Source organism: Hemitrygon akajei, chromosome 11, assembly GCF_048418815.1.
Source record: "Hemitrygon akajei chromosome 11, sHemAka1.3, whole genome shotgun sequence".
NCBI lineage: Eukaryota > Metazoa > Chordata > Chondrichthyes > Myliobatiformes > Dasyatidae > Hemitrygon > Hemitrygon akajei.
The window spans coordinates 22,571,079-22,588,318 of record NC_133134.1 but is presented as its reverse complement, the minus strand read 5'-3'; the positions used below and the strand labels follow the sequence as shown (position 1 = coordinate 22,588,318).

Below are 17,240 nucleotides of genomic sequence, written 5' to 3'. Positions count from 1 at the left end.
CTGAAAACTCCTAACAAGACAGACAAGAACTTGAAAGAAGGCAAAAAAATAATGAACCAAGCCCAATAGTGCTGGATTCCTCTAGAAAACTTCAGGAAAGTATTCAGCTGCCTCCTGTTGGCAGCTAGAGACTCCTGCTATTCTATGAGCAGGTTAGAAAATTTCCCATCTGGTGGGAACAGGAGCTACACACCGCCATCATCATTACAAGACCATAAGATATAAGAGTAGGATTAGGTCACTTGACCCATCGCCTACTCCACCATTTCATCATGGCTGATCCATTTTCCTCTTCATCCTAATCTTCTGCCTTCCTCCTGTATACCTTCATGCCCTGACCAATGAAGAATCTATCAACCTCTGCCTTAAATATACATAAGGACTTGACCTCCACAGCTGCCTGCACAAAGAATTTCACAGATTCACCACTCTCCGGCTAAAGAAATTCCTCCTCATCTCCATTCTAAAAGGATGCCCCTCTATTCTGAGGCTGTGTCCTCTGGTCTTAGACTCTCCCACTATAGGAAACATCCTCTCCACATCCACTCTCTCAAGGCCTTTCACCATTCGATAGGTTTCAATTAGGTCACCCTTCATTCTTCTGAATTCTAGTGAATACAGGCCCAGAATAAACCCAAAATAAGCTCAGCAGGTTGATTGTAACTCTTCTTAAGCTCAGTGTATATTGATATTTCAGGCTGTTTTAAATGCAGGATGCCTCTGTCTCCCTTACTGTTTTTTTCGGGGATGTTGTATTCCCTGCATAAAAGCTGGTGCATAACCAATCGCTTGCACCATCACATGCTACTTGTTAATTGTTCTCTTGGGCAAAAGGTGGCAGTGGAGAGCTCTTTGGTGTTAATAGACTGCATTCTGTTAAAAGGACTTTTACCAATGCAGACACCTGAGCAGATTGGAAGGTGTGATCTCTGTAAATCTCAGATGAAAATTATAATATTTTATGCCATTTCAGTTACTCCCAGATACCCATTAGTGACGCTACAAATCATTGAATCATAAGTTATAGATGCAGGTTCTAAGGGAGAGAGTACCATGGTAGCGTAGGGGTTCATGTGATACTTTTACAGCTCCGGGCATCAGATTTCAATTCTGGCATCCTCTGTAAGAAGTTTAAATGGGGGTTTCATCCAGATGCTCCAGTTTCCTCCCACTGTCCAAAGTTTTACAGTTAAGTAGGTTAACTGGTCATTGTAAATTGCCCTGTGATTAGGCTAGGGTTAAATAGATGGATTGTTGGGCAATGGGGCTCGTTGAGCTGGAAGGGCAGAGTATCTCTCAATAAATAGAATGGATCAGCAAGGACAATGCTAACTTATTGCGACAATGACAATTCAAAGGTTGTACATTGTCCACAGTGATATGTTCGCACCGTCCATTCTCTAGAAATAAGGACTATTTCCTTGTATTTCAAGGATATATTCTTCTGTTAAAACTGATAGTTACCAAGCACTTATATACAGCTTTGAGAAGAAAAAACAAAATTAGATTCGTTTATGTCAACATTCCTGATTAAGCTTGCGGATGTAATGAACATTTATCAAGGCAGGGTTTATTTTACTAGTGGGTGTTATAGTGAGACACTCTGTTAAATTAAATGTTGACTGACGCTGTGAAGAAATGTCTTATCACTGGATCTAGTACAGCAATATTGGAGTAAGGACCTGATGTATTAAATCAGACTCCGAGTTTCAGCAGTGAATTTTAATGTTATTGCAGCTGCTGATTAACATGGGAATGCGACTGCTTTTGTACAACTGAATGACAGAAGTATTTTAGGAGTTAATTTACATGTTCGAGATCAAGCTGTCCTGAGCAGAGTCTTGGGAACATTGCGGGAAACACACAGACATTATTTTTGGTAAATGCTCCAACTGCATCTCTCTAATACTTCGATTTGGATTTGAACTCAGCTGAGTGCAACAATTATATTGAAAAAAATAATTTCCCCCATTACTCTGAATAATTAAGTGATTGGTTGCAGACACTTTGATCATATGACTAAGGATTAACCAAACCCAGAGCTCTATGTGATTTAACTCATCGATCTTAACTTGTTACTGACACATTTCACATACTTTCGATTGTGGACATAGGAAGGCCGGGGAGATTACTTTTAAAGCATTAAAACAGGAATAGCTTTAACATAGGATCTAAAATGAAATTCAAGTACAATTGTGTATGTCAAATGTGCCTTTACAATTTACAGTAGTGATAAAGAAAACAGCTGTGCCAATATTAAATATACAAATTAACTTCAAAAATGATTAAAAAACCAAGTCAAATGAGTCTATAATGCCAGATCCAATGTGCATTAGCTAAATCCGCATGCATACACCATTTTCTACATTAAATAACTAGATAGTTATAAACCTTTTCAGCTCATTTTTTCTACTCATTTAATCTGCCAATCCTTGTATATGTTTTCATTCCACTCAAATTAGGCCAAACTTCCTGTCAGGCAGTGTCCAAACATCTATCAGTTTCTTCTGTGAATATTCTCAATGCCTCAACATCTATAGCTCTTGGTGTAAACTGATGACAGGTCTTGGCCCGAAATGTCGACTGTTTATTATTTCCATAGAGGCTGCCAGACCTGTTGAGTTCCTCCAGCATTTTCTTTGTGCAGCTTAAGGATGTTGTTGAAAATTCTCTTGGCAACTCCAGAGCACCAAACTATGTGCAGCTGGCTGACAACATGCTTCCTGCATACAAACCATGAAATGCAACACGTCACTATAGAATCAGTCTTCTGCATTCCTGCTTAGACTTCTTCCCTGCAAATCTTGGCGCTGTCAGTGACGAGCACGGTGAAAGGTTTCACCAGAACATTGCGGTCATGGAGAAACGATTTCGGGGCAACTGGAGTTCATCAGTGCGGTCTGATTATTGTTGGAGACTTAAATGAGAAGCCTCAGACACTGAGTACAAACAAAAAAACATTAACAAAACATTTTTAGCATAGTTAACACAAAGCATCAGCACTGTTATGCAGTTAAACACATTATATTCAATAACAATTAAACGCATTATATTCAGTAAAAATTAATTCAGCTTCTCCAAATTCCTACGTGATAAAAGTAGTCTGAAATTATATTTGTGTTTGGCTTCAAGCGGACCGGCATTAACACAAACATTCTGAAAAAGCAACACAATTGAAAAAATTTGCTGTCCATTGTTATTGGCTAGCTTATATGGATAAGGCATTGAAGAAGGCATACGGAATGCTTGCTTTCATCAGCCATGGCTCAGAGTAGAAGAGCTGTATCGTCACATTCCAACTTCTAGAAAACACTGACTAGGCCACATATAGAGCACTGTCCCAGTTCTGGTCACCACACTATGTAGGGACACTGTAGAGACTGGGTTTGTTTATTTTGAACAAATAAATGTGAGGTAGAAGGTTAATGAGAAAATCCAAGAAGGATTTTCTCCATACAGTTGGAATCTGGAATTTGCTGGATGAAGAGATGGTGGAGGCAGATACTGTCATAGTATTTAAGAAGAATTGATCCAAAGATTCCAAGTACATTTATTCTCGAAGTATGTTTGCAGTATACAACCCTGAGATTAGTCTTCCCACAAAGAGCCACGAAACAAAAGAAAACCATGGACCAGTTCAAGGATAAACATCAAACTCTTTCACCCCCAACCACACCCAACCCCCCCCCCCCCCCCAAGTCATGCGAACAGCAAATAAAAATGAGCAAAAAACACAGAATGTATCCAGGCATATTCAGTTCAGTTCAATCTTGCACTGTGTTGCTCATTATCTACAGACCGCCCTGATCAAAAACGCCCAAAATAGCAACAGAAAAAGGAGCGACCAGAAACCAGGAACACATCATAACATGAACTACAGAGTCCAATCCACAAACCATGTGGATTAAACCTTGTCCAAGACCCAGGACTCCAACACAATCCATCAGCAGCATCCAGCGAGAGGGAGAGAGAGACTAATTGAACGAAGGGCCCTTCTTCTGCGAGCAAGTGAGAGAGACCATCACTCGCAGGCACCTTCCTCCTGGAGCAGTGAGTGAGACGACACTGAACACTAGCTGGCCTCAATGATTTTCATTTTCCTTGACGCTTCAATCAGCGAGAACTGGAGTCAATCATGGGCTTGAGCCCCATCTCCCGGCCCTACACTTTACTCAAAACCTCACCGAACCCTCTCAGATACAGCAAAGCACCAGATTGCTCATTCAGCTGGAAAGCACGTCACCAAAATGTAGATCACAGGCTCTAGAGAACCACATTTAAAAGAAAAAGATGTAACGGGGAGGTGGGGGGGGGGGGGGTGCACGGTAACGTAGTGGTTAGTGCAACGTTTTACAGAACCAGTGACCCAGGTTCATTTCCCGCTGCTGCCTGTAAGGAGTTTGTATGTTCTCCCCATGACCGTGTGTGTTTCCTTCGGGTGCTCCGGTTTCCTTCCACTATCCAAAGACGTACCAGTTGGCAAATTAATTGCTCATTGTAAATTGACCAGTGATTAGGCTCGGATTAAATCGGGGAATTGCTGGGCAGTGTGGTTCGAAGTGCCGGAAGGTCCTATTCTGCGTTGTATGTCAATAAAAAATAAGAAAAGAAAAGTAAAAGAAGTAGTTTTGTGAACTGCCTGGAGGATGTCGATCTGGGTCATATCGCTCGCTGTTGCCATCTTCTTAGCAATGTCTAAAAACAATGTGGACACTTACATGGATAGGAGAGATTTAGTGGGTTATGGAGCAAATGCATGCAGATGGGACTAGCTCACCAGATAACGCAGTTAGCAAGGACCAGTCAGGCCAGAAGGCCAGATTCCATGCTGTATGGCTCCATGGCATTAAGCAAGCCTTGGAGACACAAGGGTGCCGGAATATGAAACACAAAGCATACTGCTGGAGGCGTTCATTGGGTCAGGCAGCATCCGTGGAGGGGAATGGACTCAGATGAAGGGTCTCCACCCAAAACAGACTATTATCTTGCCTTTACAGATGCTGCCTGCCCCATAGAGTTCTTCTAGGCTTTTGATTTAGGCAAATACTTGAATTTTCAATGCATCAATGCCATTAATGTGATAGTACCATAGATTGTAAGGATAGGGTGGGCAGAAGGCAGAGAGTCTATGACTCTTTATGACCTTCTAGTGAGGCTTGAATGCTTTTAAATGTTTAATATGTGAATGCAAGCTTGCCTATAAAAAGATTTTCCAAGTATTTATTACTTTTAAGCCATGTTTTACAAATTTATCTTGGCAATGTTATTTTTGTCAAAGACATTCTATTTCTCCCCATTGTTGATTCTTTGACACTGAATTGAGTGTCAATTCTTAAATGTACTGCTGGGTAGCATCAACAATTGTGTGGTAGAACTGGAATACTACACACCTGTAAGGCATGCAAGTTTCCCGACAATCATACTACAGATTGCAACTATTAATTTATTGATGAATTTCAGTCAATCCTTGAACTAACCAACATGTAAATTTTATTTTTAAAAGGACTTTCTTAAATTGTTTTCTTAAGTGACGAAAATAAAACAGTTGAAAATGAAAAATCTCCAGACTATGGTTTTCATTTTCCATTTAGGAATAGACAGTAGATTCCATGTGTGTATAACCGCCAAGGTGCCTGGTACAATTAGCATTTCCAGTTTACCGATTTCCATTAAGACACCTATTTTTGATAATGGACTAACACTATCTGATAGAATGTGAGAAAATTATGATTTTTTGTAACATTTACAAAATCATTATTGTTACTTATTCCTTCACAACTACTCTGACCATTACCACCAGTCCTGTCACTACTACCTCTACTTGTATTGATAAAGTACGAGTTGAGGCCTTCAGTTGGCTGGGGCCAACCATGGATATTGCGTCCTAGCTGTCTACGTGAGACGCAAGCCGGGGCAGTATGATAGGGAGAGCAAGCTGCTGCCCGTGCAGCAGATGAATCCAAAGGAATGGCAAAGACCGATACAGTTTGTGGCATCAACGTAAGACTGCCTTAGGGATTTTTCCTCAGGGTTTACTTCAGAAGCTTTCCCCATGAGTGGATATAACTGCAAGGCAATGGAGGTTTGAGATCAGAGTTTTCCTTCTCCTAGATGAGCTGCCAACCACGGCTGATGACCCCCGTTTGCCCAAAGCGACTGGTTCTAAGGCGGCAGTAACCTGCCTTTGCCCCTTCTCCTTTCAGTAGAAATGGTTCCGCTGGGCGTAGTAGCTGAGCCACACATGAAGGTCAGGAACTGGACTTGGTTGTCACAGGCTATTTGAGACTCATGCCATTGAAAGCATTTAATAGGTAGTGGGAGCTTCTCCCCACTACCTCCCATGGCTATGACAATCTTAACGAACCTAAAAAGTACGATGGTCCTTCATAAAGGCATTAAAGATTTTCACAGTGCTTCTACATAGATTTTTGTGTGGTAAGGCTTATTGATTTTATTGAATTATGTGATATTTTATCATATGTCAGGGTCTGTAGAGCAGGTAAACATGGTTCTGAATGTTGCTACATTTCTGTTATTCTGTTTAGATTGCACTGACGGAATGTCTAATGTGGAAAAACAAATACTTATCGATAATACCTTATTAACTTTGCCCCTTCTGCTTACGAACCAAGTTGAGTTCTTTCATAATAGTCGCAGTCGTTCAGTTCATCGAAAGTTAACGTGATCCCATTTAACATGGATGGATGTCCATCATACTCCACAAGTGTTAGTTTTAAATTTTGCAAAACAACAACATTGTTACATATATTCCTCAAATTTTAATTCTTAATTATTATTGTGCTTGCAGATGCGTGCGGATCACTGACACAGGACTCGGCTATCTGTCCACAATGTCTTCCCTGCGCAGCTTGTACCTGAGGTGGTGTTGCCAGGTGAATATTGCAATGCATATACATTAAAGTTATATTTTAAAAAATCACATGTTGATATTTTTGTAAAGCATGGAAACAATCAATCAAGACAATCTGCCTGCAAATGCAATAGGTAACATATTACTATAGAACATTATCCTTGGCAAGTTCATCAATACAAACTGGCCTGGAAATTTATGTGGTAAGGTTTATGGATTTTACTTAATTATGTGATATTTTACCATATGTCAAGGTCTATAGTGCAAGTAAACATGGTGCTGAATTTTAATAACTTTGAAGCATTTAACCTTTATCAATCTTGCCACATTTCTGTTATCTGCTTCATTGCACTGAATGTTTAATGTGCAAAATTAAATACTTTTTAATTATACCTTATTAAGTATTAACTTATTAAGTTGGTGTATGTGGCAATGACCATTTTGGTCTTTGATTCTCCCTCCCCCCACCCTGCCATAGCAGATGAGCTGATTTTGAGACCTTGAACTGACCAAGCATTGCACATTTTCAATACTTAGAATAGGCAATCTTGTATTAAAACCATAAGAGATAGGAGCAGAGTTAGGCCATTCAGCCCGTCGAGTCTGTTCTGCCATTCCATCATGGCTAATTCATTATCCCTCTCAGCTCTATTCTCCTACTTCCCCCCTCCAACCTTTGACACCCTTACTAATTAAGAACCTATCAATCTCCATTTTAAATATACCCAAATAACAGGATTTGGGTCAGAGGCTGGGTTCTATCCCACCAGCCCTAGCCGTCCAATACTTTGATGGGAGTGCTGCTGGGGCACTGGTGGGGAGTGTGTACAGAGAGATCAGTTGCCAACACGGATGTCTGGATGATGCTGGGAGAATAGGAGTTGGTACGCCAGCTGAACATTGGATGCTGGAGCTTTGCAAGATGATCACAAGGCACAATATAAGGAGATCCAGACCCAGGTCCAAGGGGATCACAGAATCAGGTTCAGGATAAAGACCGAACATCAGGGAGGTGGCTCATTACTTTGCAAGAGTGTGTGTTCACCAAATAAGAGGCAACTCAGTCTAGTGCATAGAGGATATTTGAAATCCGCAGGATGGGTTACCAGAAGTACTTGGTCACACTTCCAGAGTAATGCGAAGTAATCCAGAAATTATCATTTCACTCCCAAGTAAAAACAGTTTGATTTTCAATTGCACCAATGGTAATTTAACAAAAATAGCAATTTCTGACTGACAGATTCAATACATAGGGTAATGGAATTCATCCAACATTAGCATGGATTATTAATAGCCATGAGTAACAGTGTGAGTAGGAGTATTATAATTTACAAAACAGTGTATAAACAAGCTATGTGGATAATGGACCATTGTAAAATTGATTTGTTTATCTGCCTCTGTGAACACAGCCTAACTTGAAATTTTTCCTACAGTTTGTATGTTTCTGCTTGACTTTCTTTCTGACTGCTCACCTCATCAACTTATCTACCATAGATAGTTTTATTAATAGTTCATCAACACGGCAACACTGACCTTACCCAAAGTGAGATTCTCCCTTGTTCTATCCATTTCTCCCCCACCCTTTCTGCAGCTTCAGATATAAACGTCTTTTCTGTCTTAATGCCAAAAGCTCTTCCACCTGAAATACTATTGGTATTAGTTTATTATTGTCACATGCTCCAAGCTACAATGAAAAGCTTGTCCTGCATATAGATCAAATCATTACACAGCGCCTTGAGCTAAAACAAGGTAAAATAATAACAATGTCAAATAAAGTGTAAAAGCTATTGAGAAACTGCAGTGCGGGTAAATGATAAAGCGCAAGATCACAACAAGGTAGATTGTGAGGTCAAGAGTCCATCTTGTTGGACAAGAGATCCATTCAGGAGTCTGTTAACAGTGGGGTAGAAGCAGTCCTTGAGTCCCAGTGCTTTCAGGCCTCTGTATCTTCTCCCAAATGGAGAAGGGAGAAGAGAGACTGTCTGGGGTGGGAACTGGTCTTCGATTATACTGGCTGCTTTACTGAGGCAGTGAGAAGTGTACACAAAGTGCATAGAAGGGAGGCTGGTTCCTGCAATGTGCTGAACTGTGTCCACAACTCTCTGCGGTTTCTTGCAGTCACATGCAGAGCAATTGCTATATCAAGTCATTCCACATTCAGACAGAGTGCTTTCTATGGTGCATCAGTTAACGTGGTAAGAGTCAGTTGGGACAAGCTCGATTTCTTTAGCCTCCTCAGGAAGTAGAGCTTTCATAGCTGTGACATCATCATGGTTGGGTCAGGACAGGCTATTGACGATGCTCACTCCTAGGAAGCTGAAGCTCTCCACCTCAGCACCGCTGATGTAGGCAATGGCCAGCTCTTTTGTTTTGTTGACATTGAAGGAGAGATTGTTGTCATGACACCATGTCATGAAGCTCCTCATCTCCTTCCTGTACTCGAGTCATCGTTGTCTGAAATGCGGCCCATTACAATGGTGTCATCCACAACTTGCAGATGGAATGACAGCAGAATTTGGTCATGCAGTCATGAGTGTGCAGGGAACAGCGTAACGGGCTGTGGACACACCTTGTGGAGCACAAGTTTTTAGAATAATTGTTGTAGCGGTGTTGCTGCCTATCCTTACTGTTTGTGGTCTGTTGGCCAGAAAGTCAGTGATTCGGTTGCAGGGGAAAGGATTAACTCCCAGGTTCTGGAGTTTGCTTGGAGTTAATGGTATTGAATGCAAAACTGTAGCCAATAAACAATAGTCTGATGTAGGTCTGCTTTAATTATACCCAATGATTTGCCCTCCACTGCTGTCTGGGGCAATGAATTCCAGAGATTCACTGTCCTCTGGCTAAAGAAGTTCCTCCTTATCTCTGTTCTAAAGGGATGTTCTTGTACTCTGAGGCTGTGCCCTCTGGTGCTAGACTCTCCCACTATAGGAAACTCTTCTCCACATCCACTCTATATAGACCTTTCAATGTTTGGTAAGTTTCAACGATTCCTCCTCATTCTTCTGAATTCCAAAGGGTACAGGTGCAGAGCCATCAAATGCTCCTCATACTTTAACCGTTTCATTCACTGGACATTTCTCATAACCTCCTCTAGACTCTTTCCAATGCCAGCACACCCTTCCTTAGATATGGGGCCCAAAACTGATCCAAATACTCAAAATGTGGTCTGTCCAACACCTTATAAAGCCTCAGTTCTGCATCCTTGCTTTTATATTCCAGCCCTCTGGAAATGAATGCTAACGTGGCAGTTGCTCTCTTTACTACTGATTCAACCTACAAATTAATCTTTAGTGAATCCTGCACAAGGACTTTCAAGTCCCTTTACACCTCAGATTTCTGAATTTGCTCCCCATTTAGAAAATAATCCAAGCCTTTATTCCTTCTACCAAAGGGCATAACAACACAGTTCCGTACACTGTATTCCATCTGTCAACTTTGCCCATTCTCCCAATCTGTCCTAGACCTTCTGCAGACTCTCTGCTTCCTTGACATGATGTGCCCTTCCACCTATCTCTGTATCATCTGCAAACTTGGCCACAAAGCTTTCAATTCTGTTAACCAAATCATTACAGTACAATGTGAAAAATATCATCTTCATGAAACTACTTACTCAGCTTATTCCAACTAAACCACTGAATGCATGTGTGTGAAATAATGTCTGGATAATTAAGTCATTTATATTTTTCCCCACAGGTGCAAGATTTTGGTTTACAACATCTCTTTGGAATGCGGAGTTTACGATTACTTTCATTAGCAGGTGACTAATTTTAGTTTTATTAATATGATTTAATGTACAGGGACTTTTTCAATATCCTTTTGTGTGATCCATTTCATGTGTAAAGATACAAGAATATTTAAGATCTCCACCAAATAATGCAAACTCACAAGTTGACATCACCTGGTGAGATAAAACCCGTGTTTGGTGCAGGGCAAATCCAATTTAAAAAGCGCAACTCTCATCTGCATCAGCATGATACATGTCCAGATGACATTTTTGGGATCACTGAGAAATATAGGAGAGTGCATTGATGCTCTAGGTAAGAACCTTAAAAGTTTGTGAACTTCTAAGATCTTGACAATTTTGAATTGCAAATTTATTGGAGCTTTCAGACATCAGGCAAAAGTGAAAAAGAGCCCCATGACTTTTTTTGATACCTTTTAGAGAAAAAAAATCATTGTTCAAGGTGAGTATCAGGAGGTATATATTTTCCCCATATTGTGGTCAGAAAGTGTCCGAAGACCTTTCTTTGAAAATATCACCAATTCAGATCTATAAACAGAAGCATCACTCTATGAAACTCAAGGTATTTAATAAACTCATAAGTACTGCAAGAGGTAAGTAAAACCATTCCTTTTTACTTCTCAGGAACTGTTAACCGTCACTTCCCACCAGGACTCAGAGTGCCAAGCATTTTTGTAACCAATCCTTCATCAATAACTACAAATTGCCTTATTTCACTCTTGTGCATAATGTAGACCCTCCTGGCATTTCCCTTTCATCCACTGTTTCATCTCATTTGCTGTCAATTCAATAACCTCAAACTCATCTCATAACTCCTTCCCCACTCAACACACAGGTTGAAACCTTCTAGTCCTACACTCCAAGATCTGGCAAGTACTACAGATCTATACTAATTAGCTATTTCCACCAAAGATCTAAAATTAACTGAGATCTGTACTAATCTGTAGCTAATTACTTGCCTCAGCTGACCACATTTCTGACCTAGAGAAACTTCAGCTCATCAATGGTTCTTGAAATTCCTGCATAACCTGGACAGTGCCTACACTTAAAAAAGAACCATTCTCCTTCTCTGAGGAAGATGATCTATCAGTATTTCCATGGTCTCGTCTGTGGTCCAGCACCAGTCAGACCCCAAGAAGTGTTTCAACCTGTACTTCCAATTTCAAACTTCCCCAATCTTCTTTTGCTTATCTTAGTCTTCCTTTCAGCTTAAGCACTTCATGCAGACAGCTGATACACATGCACTTTCCTTCTCAGTATTCTTTCATAATCCTGTCCTCCATCTGCAGGAGAAGATAACATTTCATAAAAAGGGAGAGATTTTCACAGATGGAGTTAAATGAGACATTGTGGCTCTCATCCAGATAGATCAGGAGGCAATAGAAAGCTCCAACACAAGAGCGAACCGCTTTGGCAATGGTGAGACTACAAAGTCCTTTGATCAGAGTGGCTGCTTACTACTTGAACTTTTACATAAACTGCAAGCAATACGCTTATGGACAACTCTATAACTCCAGTGTGGTGAAGCATTGAATATGTTGACATTCAGCTTCAATTCAATCCTGACTTATGTCCTTCTCTTTCTTCTAGGTTCCATTCATTAGTAAGGACCTCATCAGCTACTGGCTGAGGAGGGCACCTCAAAACAACAAAATCCATCATTGGGAATCACTGTCATGCATCACATAACTTCCACTCACCCCCACAGGGACTGGCACCTCTGAGGGTTGGCACTGCCATGGAATGGGTGGCAGTGCCTTCCAATAAAAAAGAAACCAAGTGCACTGCATAAATAGATAGCAAAACCCACAAAATTATTTTAATTTAGACTGCGCTAATACTGCACTGATGGGCAGGACAACATGAAATTTTTCAGGATCACCATTTGAGACCCTATAGCTCTCAAGAAGAAAGAAGATCAGGCAACTTACAGACTGGTGAAGACAATAAAATGAGTGAGGAAATAAAGGAGAGAGGTAACAATCGAGAGGAGATCAGGAAACCTGACAGCCATGCACAAATCTAATGTTGAACTGGTCAGTCAGAATTCAAGTTAAGTTCACAACAAAAAAAGTTGTCTTTCAGAAGGCAGCTTCAAGGGACCTTTGGCCTGCTTGAGATATTCTTTGTGGCTCTTGCTAAACTGTTGTATTTTTTAAAGTGGCATCTTATTTGCCTATAGATACTTTGAGAATTTAACCCCTGGAGTTTACCCCAACTTTCAGAGATGATCTGCAACCTCCCATGCAGAGAATTTAACATCTCCCTTAAGACTGGGCCCCAAACACGCTACAGGAACCTTCACCAATGTGGCATGCAGTGCATTATGAATTTGAATGCTCAACTACATGCTATATTGGATGCCTCATTTCCGTTTATACTGCTAAAAAAAAAACAGGTGTCATCTCAAAGGAATTCTTAGCACAAAAAACCGTATCAATTAAGTAAAATACCAGAGGACTGCAGGTAACTATGGCATTTTATCCCATTACAAGTCAGTCTTTAGAGGTGGCTATGAAAAAAAAGTAAAGCCCCATAATAATTGTGTGTATAAATAGATTACTTAATGAGGCTATTTAAATCTAACCTACATAACTGGCAAGAAAGATTATGAGGTAATATTGTCCTCATTTTGGGGATTAACAGTTTAATCTCCAGTTCCGAGCCTATTAAGTATTTCTGACTTGCATGCTACTTTTTCCCACCCCAAGGCTGGGTGATAACTCTTACCTTTTCGTCCCATAGGCTGTCCACTGTTGACCACTGCCGGCCTCTCAGGCTTGATTCAGCTACAAGACTTGGAAGAGCTGGAACTAACCAACTGCCCTGGTGCTACCCCAGAGCTCTTCAAATATTACTCCCAACACCTGCCCCGCTGTATGGTGATTGAGTAAGGACACCAGGGATTGGCTATTTACACAGAATGACCACCTCCAGCCAAACCCCAGCACTGATTATCAATCAGATAAAAGCTTGGAGATGAGTGTGCATCTGATCAATGATAGGAAAATGATTTTAATCGTGTCAGGAATGAGAAAGAAACTGTGAATATAAACAAACTCAAATTACTTTTGCTTTGGTGTGCAACCAGAGTCATCCCATTCTCTCTGTCTGGATGTGTGAATTCCACAGTCATTCCTGCTCATCACACTTTTCTCTAAATGTGGAGTGGTTGTGATCAGGCTTGTTCTGAGCATGTGCAATGTTTGCAGGTAGCTGCAGTCACATGCTACTGCTGTAACTCTTGTGTTTCGGTGCTGGATCTCTGTAATATGTCTAACTTTTATGTAGAATTCCGTTCGCTGAAATGTTTCCCTCCGCGGATGCGAGGCTATATTTCTCTTATTAGAAAACGAGTTGTGGTGATCATTCCTTGTGCCAGGGATGGATGTTAAAGCATCTCTTCCAGAAGCAGATGTCAACCAATTCTATTAACTCTTAACCAGCTAACAATGGAGAGTCTCCCCCACCAGCCCAAATATTGGCAGATAATGCTTTTTCTTTTTTTTCCAAAAAAAAAAAGACAATTAGTATTTTCTTTTTCGGTTTCTCACTTTGGCTGGTTTACTGCTGGGATCCGTAAGGGGGACAAAGTTGGGGATTGGGGTCTAGATGAAGGAGTACAACACGTGACTTTTTTTGGTGCAGGATGAAGGACATATGGGAAACCAAATCAGCAACAGCGACTGCCCATTTCATCCCTGAAGATCTCAGGGATTGGATGAGTTGGACTAGACTGTTTTGATATCTACAGGAGTATGTTTTCATAGAGACCAAAAGAAGCCCATTCTGGTTGTTGGCCTCCTGTGAAAGCGGGATGGCTTTGGGACTTCCTTACTGTATATATTTTTCTGTCTGTTTGGATACTCTTTAAAGAATTATAACTTATATTTGCTAAGTGTTTTCCTGTGCTGTTGGCCATTGGCTGTGATTTATAATATGTTGCTTTAAATGAGAAGATCTTAGAAGGTAAAATGGAAGGTCTGCACTCCATATATCAGCTGTAAAAGTACCAGCTTTTCTCAGCCCTGCCTCCTTGCCCACCCCACCCCCGCCCAGCAATACAGTGACATTTTACAGAAAAAAACTCAAAGCAGAAGCAGCAATATTATTTCTATCATTGCTTTCAGCTGAATTGTGATGCCTTTGTTGTGTACAGTGTGATGCTTCCATGCAGTATCCTTTGGGAAAGTCAGTCCACTGTCAGTACAAATATTCTTAAAATAAATATTCCAAATAAAACCCTCCGGGTCTTGCTGACTTTATTGCGTTTCTTTGCAAGAACTAGCACAAAGGCTGTTTAATGGTATTAGCAGGTTGGGTCAAAAATATGAAGGTTTAGATTTAAAGCAGAGGAGAGATGATGCAAAAATACTCTAGGATAGGAGATGTCTGGAACTAAATGTGGAAGGCATAGAGCAGAATCCTGTGTGCATTCAAAGTGAACTTGAGTTGTCTTCAGAGCTAAGGACCTGCTAAGTGGGATTAGCCCAAACCCCACTTTCAAGTGGCAGGGACAAAACTCGCCTCCTTCCATTTTGTAAATTTGCCATAATCCTGAAATTCAATCCGAACTGATCATCGTCGGTTGGTCCATTATCAAAAGTGCTCTCTGAATCCAGATGCCTACTAAGTGCTGTTTTAGCATTGTTCACGGTTGTAAAGCTGCAATGGCACAAACAATCCTTTCTACCTTGTAAAAATATAGTGTTACACAGTTCCATTGAGTGAAAGCTGTTTCAGTGAATACCCTAGTGGCTTGTTAAAAAAAGAACAATAGAGTTTTAACGAATGAGCCACACTGAACTTTCGATATTACCAGGGGACCAATGAACTACTTCAACAATTTAAAGGACTTGTGTAAAAAAAAGATTCGTTTCCTAATTTTTCTGGAGGAAAATACCCTGAAGTTTTAATTCTGTGGCAAGTTTGGCTTAGTTTTAGCACCCTTGCCTTTCAGTTGTTTGGCTGTGATTTCTAGAGCCACTCCAAAGACACAATCGATCCTAACTAAAGTACTAAAGAGACTTGAAGCTGGAGGCCTGATGTCTGTGAGTCTGGGAATCCAGGGCCGAGGACACTAGGCCCCAAAGGCGGCCTGACCTGGCGCTGAAGGCCTGTGTGTCTGTGCGTGAGAGGGAGTGGACGGAAAAGGAACTTGATTTGCTGTTCTTTCGCTTCATTGTTGTTGCTGCTTGTGCTGTTCCGTTGAACACTGTAGGCATGCTGTGTTGGCACTGGATGTGTGGCAACAGGTGCTGGCTGCCCCCAGCACATCCCTGGGTGTGTTGGCTGTTACTGCAAATGGCACATTTCACTGTATGTTTTGATGTACATGTGATAAATAAATTAAATCTGAAAGGAGTACTTATATCCTGCCTGTATTCTTAGATGCTTATCACAGATGGCTCTGCACCATCGAAAGCCCTGATCTTTAAAAATTATTAACACAAATAGGTTATATTTCCCCTTTGGGATATTCAAAATAGAATGATGAATTCTCCCCAGTATAATCTGTGTAGAAAAAGAACGAACAGCAAGAGCCCAGCAACCAGCCCAAGCACATGGAAACACAAAATAGCTTTTCAGATGAAAACAAGGTGCATACGACTGATAATTAGCAAGAATGGCAATGAACTGAAAACTATTCACTTTTAATGCAAAGGAGTAAAGGTGATGCAGGATGGCACCAGAAGGGAAAAAAAAAATAGATTTATAAAGTAATTCTCATAAAAGAAAATAAAACTGATGCATAAGGCAGCAAGAGCAACAATAAACTGGTCAAAAAAGTCGACTTACACAGCTGAAGCTGTTCAAATAATTTCTTGCATCTAAAATCATTTCTCCTTGAAATCACAAATGAAAATGAAGTGGTGGGTATTCCTTACCTTTTCATGCATTTGTGCTTCCCTAGAGTAATAAATTATCTTCAGTGAGGAACTGGATTTAGAAACATAGAAAACCTACAGCACAATATAGGCCCTTCGGCCCACAATGCTGTGCCGAACGTGTCCTTACTTTAGAAATTACCTAGGCTTACCCATAGCCCTCTACTTTTTTAAGGGAAACAAAGGGAAAGTTGATCTTTTGGTAAGCTAACTACACGAATGACTTTGCACTGTGCCTGGTGTACTTTTGAGAATATTTCACAGAACTCTGTCATTACAGTGTAAACCATTCTAATAATATTCCAGTGTTGTTAGTCTTAAACAAAACCAATTGTACCTGCCAAAAGATTGCCTCATAATTATGTAAACATTCCTTTTCCCTTCACATGCAGCAAAGAAATTTACAGCACAGATGGGGGCTATTTTTCTCATCATATCCATGCCAGGAATGTCTCAGAATGAAACACTGCAGCCAAAAGAGTAGCAATTAACATCAGCTCTGAGCTCAAGTGGAAGCTTCAAAGTGTTATAAATAACAATAATAGTTGGAAGTGTAACTGAGATTATAACATATTGATTTGGTGGCATATTCACAATCCTACTCCAGTTGCTGCAATCATTTATATTTTAGTGAGACTTCAGCCTTCAAATACACCCTCTATCCAATTCTTTCCATAACATATGGAAGTTTTGACACTTCCCCTCCCCCATTTTATTCAGAAATAAATTCTCTATTTTT

The 17,240-nt window shown here is 40.5% G+C and overlaps 1 protein-coding gene and 1 long non-coding RNA gene across 5 annotated transcripts in view; one reads left to right on the top strand and one right to left on the bottom strand.

Annotated features, from left to right (window-relative positions):
• Positions 1–15,801, top strand: part of fbxl16 (F-box and leucine-rich repeat protein 16) — a 167,077-nt gene extending 151,276 nt beyond the window's left edge. For 2 of the 4 annotated variants that reach the window (XM_073060395.1, XM_073060394.1), the window contains exons 4-6: positions 6,809–6,893; positions 10,565–10,628; positions 13,359–15,801. In XM_073060395.1, coding sequence (XP_072916496.1) covers positions 6,809–6,893; positions 10,565–10,628; positions 13,359–13,507 — 298 coding nt within the window. In that variant the 3' untranslated portion in view covers positions 13,508–15,801. The remainder of the gene's footprint in view (positions 1–6,808; positions 6,894–10,564; positions 10,629–13,358) is intronic. The other 2 variants (XM_073060393.1, XM_073060392.1) reach the window with 1 other exon arrangement.
• LOC140735396 (uncharacterized) lies at positions 1,708–16,692 on the bottom strand. The gene is made up of 2 exons (XR_012100743.1): positions 16,502–16,692; positions 1,708–2,939 (listed from the first exon to the last, which is right to left on the bottom strand). It is a non-coding gene; the product is annotated as an uncharacterized lncRNA (long non-coding RNA).
• Between the last annotated feature and the right edge of the window lie 548 nt (positions 16,693–17,240).